The 9,738-nt window shown below is 36.3% G+C and overlaps 1 protein-coding gene across 1 annotated transcript in view; it reads left to right on the top strand.

The window, feature by feature from the left end:
- LOC107703750 (uncharacterized protein DDB_G0271670) overlaps window positions 1-5,337 on the top strand; it is an 8,435-nt gene extending 3,098 nt beyond the window's left edge. Inside the window, exons 4-9 of the mRNA XM_016506473.1 lie at window positions 310-315; window positions 1,716-1,925; window positions 2,562-2,657; window positions 2,880-2,923; window positions 3,042-3,188; window positions 5,056-5,337. Of these exons, the coding sequence (XP_016361959.1) occupies window positions 310-315; window positions 1,716-1,925; window positions 2,562-2,657; window positions 2,880-2,923; window positions 3,042-3,188; window positions 5,056-5,337 (785 nt within the window). The remainder of the gene's footprint in view (window positions 1-309; window positions 316-1,715; window positions 1,926-2,561; window positions 2,658-2,879; window positions 2,924-3,041; window positions 3,189-5,055) is intronic.
- Window positions 5,338-9,738: the final 4,401 nt, after the last annotated feature.

Below are 9,738 nucleotides of genomic sequence, written 5' to 3'. Positions count from 1 at the left end.
TATCAGAGGAAGTGGGCGTCTCTTTGTCACTTTCAGCAGTTCATGTTAAACATGTAACCAGGAAAGAAACACTCAGAACTCATCTGAACACACATCGAGAGCTTCAGAAGAACTGAATCTACTAACAACTACTAGATCATTGAATAAGAGAGAAGAGTGAAGATCATCTGGACTTTCACGCTTCTGATGATTCCTGGTAAGACACTGAACTCACAGTAAATCACTCAAAACAGCACAGAGTCTTTAACTTCAGATATTTGAAAGTTCATCTCTGTTCAGTCTTATGAATACATTAGTGAATACATTGAGATGCTGGTTTATTTTGTAGGTGTCATGAGCTCCATCAGTGTGAGAGGATATTCAGGAGGAGGAGTCATCATCACATGCAGATATGATAGAAAATATACAGACAATGCAAAGTATTTTTGTAGAGGACAGAAGAAAATTATACAGACTGAACGGTGTTCTGACCTCATCAAGACTGATAAGAAAAATGGGGGAAAATGGGTTGATTCTGGAAGATTCTCTCTGTTTGACGACACAAGAGCAGCAGTTTTCACTGTGACCTTCAGAGATCTGAGTGAACAGGATTGTGGGACGTACCAGTGTGGAGTTGATATCTCTTGGGGTGGAGATTCCTACACTGAAGTGAATCTGAACGTTGTAACAGGTGAGTAACTGAGACTCTCAAACTCATGATGATCATCAACATCACACACTCAACACTGACTGTAATTACTGCGGTTCTTAGGCAACATGTAATCCTGTAAAAATAAAAAATAAACATCAGAAAATCAGTAACCAGGACAAATATAATATATTTTTATGTTGCAGTATAAGATGTACACTAATAAAATTAATAAGATGTCTTAACTGAATACAAAATGACAAATGATCAAAAATAAAGAACAAATATATGAACAGTGATAAAGAGACAGTGATCAGGTGTGTGTGTGTGTGTGTGTGTATCTCACTGTCAGTGAATGAAGATGCTTTATAGTAATGATGAAGAAGAACATAATTACACTCATATCTGAGTTTGTGTTCAACAGGTGAACAAATCAGTGCTGTGAGAGGATATTCAGGAGGAAACATCATTATAAACTACAAATATGCTCTGTCTTTTTAACAGAGCAAAACCACAAACCACAGTTAAAAAGAGGAAGTTTCCTTATAAAGGTTCATGATTGCAGTCTGTGCAGGTTAAAGTGCAGTATTCTGTTGATCAATGTTGCTGTTGAGAACCTGAACACAGAGTAAAGCAGAGGACAGTGTTTGTGTGTTTCATTCTTCATTCTTTAAATGTCCAGTACTGCAGATCTGGACTCAAAGCTGCAGCATTAGTTGGTCATTTGGACACAGTGTTACTGTAGTTTTTAACTAGTTGAAGTGTGCTCATCTGAATGCAGTATTAGAGCAGTTTTTGTACTGCTGAGAGTCACTGAACCAGTCTTGTTCTATAATTAAAGAAGCTGCAGTTAAAGATGCTCGTCCAGTAACCTGCTATTATTCACAGACTTCAGTTACTGGAACTCAAACAAACAGCTCGTGGTTTTGTTTTCTGAGTGTCTCTGTATCAGCAAACATGAATTCTGGGTAGTGAGTGTGTGAATGACATCAGTAACACTTATATTTACCACGAGACACGTGATGTCAAGTTCTGTGTGTGAAAAAACATCCTTTAGAAATTCATTGTTTTGTTGCTTTATATACAGATGTTCCAAAAACAACTTCACCACAACCAACATCTTCATCATCATCATCATCTTCATCATCACCTTCATCATCACCATCATCATCACCATCATCATCGTCATCATCATCTTCTTCTTCTTCCTTCTCATCAGTCAGGACTCCACTGATCACAGGAGTTTCTAAATCGTCTCCATCTAGTTTTACACCAGCAGGTGCTGAAACACAAACATGCAATTCATGGTGTAACTTGTGAGGAGCTCTGACACCAGAAAGATATTACTAAATATAAAAAAATATTAGATTTTCAACTATACAATAAATAGTTTAATTTAATACATTTAAATCATTGATGTATAAAAAAATAAATAATAACAAGCATCCACTCATTCTTGTTTTGATATTAGATCTATTGAACTGATTTAGCATTCTGTAGTTTGCTGTTTGTAGTCTATCAAGACAACAGCTGCTGTTTGTGTGGCATAAATGGATACTTGACATTCAGTGGCTCAAAGACTTTTCACGGGCTCAAGGATAAGGTTTATAACTCTTAACTAGCATTTCCATCCTCAAAAACAAAATGTTGTGGTATATACATATATATATATTTTTCCCACAATTTAACCTCAGGTCACAGTTTATTTAAACAGATCCAGTTTAGAGTGATTCTGTGCTCAGAAAGTCTGTTTAGGACAAACTGAATGGCACATTCAGCTACACATGAGCATAACTGAGTATAAGACAAGAACAGTATTTACACCGCTTGTGTGAATGTTCAACGTGAAACCTATAACCTTCAAGCCCAGTATCATGCTCTGGTCAATCCTGTCCCAAACATGATCTGATTGTTTCATCTCCTGTGTTTTCAGGCTCTTCTCTGATCATCTCTCTGGTTCTGGTTCTTCTGGTTCTGATCTTTGTTGGTCTCTTATTACTGTTTCTCTGTAAGAAGCATCAGTCTCGAGGTAAAGCTACTTCTTAATGTCTTTAGATGCAGAAACTCCATTATACTGAGTTTAAAATGCAAAGATTTGTTGATCTGTTTTCCCACTTTGAGTCTGTCGCCATCTACAGGCTGCAATGAGACATGAGCAAAATACAGATATTTGATGATGTGTGAAAGCATTTCCATTAGACACCAGTGTTGAAATGTGATATGTCATTAATTTAGACTCTTGTTTTGGCAGGCGGTGATTCGTCATCTCAGACTGGAGCAGGAAAGCCTGAAGCAGTCAGTCCAGTTACTGTATAAAATAATATCTTGATTTTTATTCATAATGAGGATAAATTCTAATGCCTCCATCATGAAGATATTCAGAGCTGTTAATAATTTATTTGTCTCTCCTCAGGTTTCTCACACTGGATGTGATTATGAGGAGATTAAAGACTCTCACAAACAATTATCCACAAACCCCTCTGATTCATCTAACACTGTTTATGCCACTGCTCAATTACCCACAAACCCCTCTGTTTCTGCTAACTGTGTTTACTCTACAGTTCAGAAAGCCACCGGTGACTCTCAGATCTTCATCACATCTGCTGAGGATCTGAATTACGCCGTGGTGAATTTCCACAAGAAAGCGGACTGTCCTGACAGAGTCAGTCTGAGGAATAATCAGGATTGCAGTGAATACGCTGCTGTCAATCATCTCACTGCCTGACGAGCCACAGCAGAGAATCTCAATGAGCTGAAGGCTTTGTTTTTGAGTTTAAGCTTCCATGTTTGGTATTTCTGTTATTTTTGTGATGCTCTTCTGCTGTATATTTAAGACAGTCTTGTAAGTCAGACATGAAGGATGTTTAAATGACAGTGCAGTGTTTTGTTCTGCAAATGACACTCAAATAAATGATCAGAAACCCTTGAGTTTTCGGTCAGCGTTTGATGTAAATAAGTAGGCTACTGAATATTTCAGAACAAAAGAGTGAAATTAAAACAGAATATGCAGCGGTGCTCATTTAGGTTGGTTAATTTCAAACTACATGCCTGGCCACTAGCGGTTCTTGTAAAACTTTTTTATTAAGGCTCAGTGTTAAGCTCACAAACTTTAGAACCATCAGTCATGTGACTCAACAACATTCAGCTGAATACTGGTGTGGAGTTCAGTCTGATCAAGGACACAAGAGCTTCATCACTCGAGTCCTCATCAGCGTTACAGGTACGGATGGTTTTCTCACTCATATTAATCATAATGTAATTAAAAATCACAGTCAGCTTCCATATGAATGTACTTGGTTAATTTTATCATGATCTGTTCAGGTATTTTTGTCTTGCTGGTACATTCATATTCTCATTTCTGTTCATACAACTTCTCAAAACATGATCACAAGGTGGTGTTAATTCTCTAGATCAAGGATTCCCTTTTGTTAATCAGCTGAACTCCTTTGACCTTAAATATTTACTTGAGATTTTAAGTTCATATTTCAATAATTTAACAACACATTTGCATGTTCACGGTTCTCTGACGTTGATTAATGGTCACATGACAGCTAAACAAATTTTTATTTTATTTTTATTTTTTTTTGCTAGTCGCTTAATTTTAATTTATTTTTATTTGTTAATTATTTTCTTCTTCGTTATTTGATTATTAGCTTTTCATCAAGTTGTGAACCACCAGCTGTCCTGTTGGGGAAATCCTGTTACAGATTGTGTTGTAGCTGTAGATCAGCTACTGATGAGGTTACAGCAGTGTGTGAATTCAGGAACTGGACATCTAGAGACAGTTTGAAAGTGTGTGGTAATTCAGTATTACAGCAGTGTTTGGTGTTGCAGCATTAGTGTGCTCATTAGGCCTCAGTATTACTACAGTGCTAGTGTTGTCATTTAAAGATGTTCCAAAAGTGACATCATCATTATTACTTTCATCATCATCAACACCTTCATCATCATCTGCTTCTGTTTTCAAACAGTGTCTCCTAGCATGTTAAAAGGTGCCTGTGTGCTAAAATATAAGCATATTATTTGATAATCCGCTCAAAGTAATCAAATTCACTCATTATTTCCTATTCTGTGTTTTCAGGCTCTTCTCTGATCGTCTCTCTAGTTCTGGTTCTTCTGCTTCTGATCATCGTTGGTCTCTTATTACTGTTTCTCTTCAATACAGATGTTTGATGACGTGTGAAAACTGACGTCAGTGTTCAATAATGCCACTTATTTAAGGCAAATTTTTGGCAGGCGGTGATTCGTCATCTCAGACTGGAGCAGGAAAACCTGAAGCAGTCAGTCCAGTTACTGTATAAAACAAGCTGATTATTTTATTCATAATGAAAATAAATTCTAATGCCTCCATCATGAAGATATTCAGAGCTGTTAATAATTTGTATTTCTTTCCTCAGGTTTCTCACACTGGATGCGATTATGAGGAGATTAAAGACTCTCACAAACAATTACCCACAAACCCCTCTGATTCATCTAACACTGTTTATGCCACTCCTCAATTACCCACAAACCCCTCTGTTTCTGCTAACTGCGTTTACTCTACAGTTCAGAAAGCCACCGGTGACTCTCAGATCTTCATCACATGTGCTGAGGATCTGAATTACGCCATGGTGAATTTCCACAAGAAAGCGGACTGTCCTGACAGAGTCAGTCTGAGGAATAATCAGGATTGCAGTGAATACGCTGCTGTCAATCATCTCACTGCCTGACGAGCCACAGCAGATAATCTCAATGAGCTGAAGGCTTTAACACATTGACTTTGGCATTATGTTTGGTATTTTTATTATTAATAATAATTCAGTGATGCTCCATAGTTGTAAAATTTAGACCCAGTCTTTTGGTCAGAGTTTACTTAAATATTTTTTAAAAAGTGTGGAATTAATGCAGAATATGCAGCTGTGCTCAGTTAGTTTAACTACAAATTTGTAGTTCACGTAAAACTCTTAACACTCAATTGTATAAAGTAACATAGTTTGGTGACAGATGCATGCTGTGATCCTGTCATTCATTGTGTTTTTGTTGAGCGTCTGGCCTGTGAGTTTTCATTGGCCAGGAGCTCTTGTTTTTTTGGTGCCAGCCAGCTCAAGTCCTGACTCTGCCCTCCTTGTTGATTATTAGTTCATTTACACCACTTGCCCTCCCTCGTTATTTCTCTCTGTGCTCTTTGTCTTTTGTGAGAATGTTTGTTTCATGTGCCTGCATCGTTCGCTTGTCCTGTCCTGTCTTACCTTTCCCTGCCTAGTCATGCTGCCGGATTGTGTTTTCCTCTATAGTGGTTTTCAATCCTGGACCTGAGAGAAATTGCCAGATTGCACTTTTAAATGTAAGTACTGGGTTCTACTTACTCGAATAATCTAATGTATCTAATGATACAAATGTAAAAACAAAACATATATAAAGCTGTTCAAATGTTGATTGACATCTTAGATAGTTTATACTCTTTATTATGTACATAAATGGACCATGGTGAACATATTTAGACAGGCTTTGAACCTTGTTTAGTTTTTAATAACTTTTTTAAAAAGTCCAGTATAAACATTACTGCTTCTCATCAATGGCAGCTGTCACAATTGCTAGGTGACAAGAACAGTCCTCAGTAGGCTAGACTGTCCTATTTAACAAAGGCCTTCGAAGTGTTGTAGTTTACTGTAGTTTACTACAACAATAAGCCCTCTGAAGCCGTAGTGATTTAAGTACTACATGGTTCTAAATTCACTGTACACTACAGCTTTGTGGGGCTTATTGTTTTTTTTAAACCTGTTACTAGCTGGCAAAGTAAACACAGGAGCAAAAAAAAAAAAACATAATTTATTCATAACAAATAATAATTCTTCCACTGTGTATTTCTTCAGCAATAGTTAACAGAATTATTGTCAAGCAACACACAGACGCAGTGGTGCAGTGATACTAATGTAATTTGGTCACAGGTGTGTGTTTATAAAGCATTTTACAACGGCTTCACACGCCACTCAGCCAGCCCTAATCTATCCGTTTTATAAATCAACTTTAAAGTTTCGAAGCATGTTGAAGGTCAGTTATCCAGCATTATAAGATGTTTCTGAAGTGTAATGTCATGTCGATGAGAACAGGAGTGTGTTTGTGATGAATCTCAGCTGCTGTCCGTGGTGCTGAACATCTGAGCCATGACTCTCCTCCACCGTCTGGACATTTGCTCTCGGTTTGGGTTTTCTAGCAGGTTTTGATCTCATATAGTGGAGACACATGACACATACATGTTGCTATGTTAATATGATATGTTTGAAGTATGTTTGGATAATTAGCAAAAGTTAAATCCTTAAGTCCTAAGACACTACAGACAAAACCATTGTTGTTTTTTTTCATGCACTGCTCAATTTTGAGATGTTGGTCTATTTTGCTTCCATAAATGTCTTATTTCAACCTATTGGAAATAAAACATGCAAAATCCATATTTGTTCATTCGTAGTGTTTATTTTATTGCACTTTATATAGATTTCAGTCACAATCTTTAATGGCCTTTTTCTCAAAATGAGTTTCTTTCTCCACTTCAGCAGCTCTTACACACACCAAACTTAGCAGTTTTATTCCTGTTTATATTCTAAAGGTTTTTACTGTGGGTACAGTTGCAAATAACATTTTAACCCTAAAAACATGGTGAATGTTATTTTTTTCCTGTCTGTTGACAGTATTTTCTGATTCATGCAGTGATGAAAAGAGAAATCCAAAATCCCCTCTTTAAAAACCTTTAATATGTCTACAAAGTCAAACAAGAATCTTGAACCTGACTTTATCAAATTTTCATATTTCCGTTCTGGAAATATATGCAAATGAGTGCATATTTAATTAGATACTGTCTCATTTGCATAATTAAACATAACATTTCAGAAATGTTGTAAACAGTTGTCCTAAAATCGACTGGGTTAGTATGGTGATATCCGTTAGTTATAATGTTTAACCTATTATTAATCTGTAGTGTAACTGAGATCTCAGTGTGATATAAAACATGCTGATCAATAATAAACCTGCACTCATACAACTATCATAGGAACTGCTGCTGTTTGCACGACTGTCCATCAGATGTCACTGTCAAATGAAGCCTGTGTGCCACTTCCAATATCAACCTCTCTCTCTCTCTCTCTCTCTCTCTCTCTCTCTCTCTCTCTCTCTCTGTGTGTCTATGGCCTCTATGGCAGAAATAGAGGAAGTGGGTGACTCTTTGTCACATTCAGCATTTCATGATAATCATGTAAGCAGGAAAGAAACACTCAGAATCTACTAACAACAGAGAAGATCATTGAGTAAGAGAGAAGAATGAAGATCATCTGGACTTTCACTCTGCTGATGATTCCTGGTAAGAATCTGAACTCACAGTAAATCACTCAAAACAGCACAGAGTCTTTAACTTCAGTTCATGTTGTTGAAATGATTTTAAAGAAACAGCAGCCTAATTTAATATTTATTTAGTTCCAACTGCTGGTTTGTTGTAGATGTCGTGAGCTCCATTAGTGTGACAGGATATTCAGACGGTGAAGTCAACATTACATGCAAATATGTGAAGAATTATACCCAAAACACAAAGTATTTTTGTAGAGGAAAGATGCCAGACAAAGATAAGGGTAAGTGGTGCACTGATCTCATCAGGACTGAAGAGAAAGATAAATGGATTCATTCTGGAAGATTCTCTCTGTTTGACGACACAACAGCAGCAGTTTTCTCTGTGACCTTCAGAGATCTGAGTGAACAGGATTCTGGGACATACCAGTGTGGAGTTGATAGAACTACAGCAAAAGATTCCTACACTGAAGTGAAGATGAACGTTAGAAAAGGTGAGCAACTGAGACTCTCAAACTCACGATGATCTACAGAAAATCACCACACATAATGACAGTAATAATACTAAACACCTGCAGACGCTATTAGAAATGGCCAAAGAGGTTCTGTAGAAGGAGAAATGTCTTAAATGATTGCATAATACTTTCATTCTTAACAGGTTTTTTTTTTTTTATACTAATAAAGTGTGATTACAAGCTGTTAATTAATCAAATTAAATCAAATAAGATATGAATTAAAACAAAATTAATTAAAACTAAATCCATAAACTGGTGGAAACCTCTAAAAGGTTCCATATACAGTTATGAAGCGCCTGATAGAACACTTTAGGTTTCTATATAGAACCTTTTCTTTTAAGACCAGATACAATCAAACATGGGATCACAGCAAACATGACTTCTTTATCATCATAATGTTTTCACTTAAGCTCTTGAGTTTTTGAAATCATATGTTGAAATTTTCCATGGAGTTTGTAATATTCTGTTTGTTCCTGGGTTCATTTCCTGTTTCCCAAACCAAAAATTTGATCTTAAGACACTACGGGCGAAACCGCTGTTTTTGCATGCACTGCTCAATTTGAGATTTTGGTATATTTTGCTTTCATAACTTAGAGGTTTTATTCCTATATATATTCTGAAGTGTTTTACAGAGGGGTTTGTTCATATATCAGTTGTATATAACATTGTAACCCTAAAAACTGAAAATGTATTTGTTTTCTGTCTGTTGACAGTATTTTCTGATACATGCAGTGATAAAAAGAGAAATCTAAAATCCCGTCCGTAAAAACCTTTTATATGTCAATAAAATCAAACAAGAACCTTGAACCTGACTTTATCAAATGTTCATATTTCTGTTCTGGAAATGTATAAGACTCTTAGTTTGTAACATTCCATTTGTTCCTTGTTTCATTTCAGTTTTCCCATGGTTTCCATGGTTTTTCATTATTCCCACAGCTGTTTCCATTTGAGTTTTTTTATGTGTGTATAAATAGCCTTCCGTTTGTTCCTTATAGTTTGTCTATGTCGGTTGACAGTGTTTTTTCCCTGCCGTCATCATCACGTTAATAAAAAAAAAAGCTTGCACATTCGTCCTCATCTCAATGTTGCTTACTGGACAAATGTGAAATTTATTAATCACTGTTTTGCTGATAACAGAAAGTGTGTTCTCATAGTTGCTTCAATAATGTCAGGAGAACAGTTTCTTCTAGATGACTTGAGCTTATTATGTAAATTAACACTCTTATTATACTCATAATGCCATTTGATGCTGCATCTGTTGTGTTTTATTCACACTTGAGAGCT

This window comes from Sinocyclocheilus anshuiensis, unplaced genomic scaffold, assembly GCF_001515605.1.
Source record: "Sinocyclocheilus anshuiensis isolate Anshui unplaced genomic scaffold, SAMN03320099.WGS_v1.1 scaffold274, whole genome shotgun sequence".
In the NCBI taxonomy this organism is placed as follows: domain Eukaryota; kingdom Metazoa; phylum Chordata; class Actinopteri; order Cypriniformes; family Cyprinidae; genus Sinocyclocheilus; species Sinocyclocheilus anshuiensis.
Note: the sequence above shows the minus strand (reverse complement) of the source record. Positions and strands in the feature narration are given on the sequence as shown.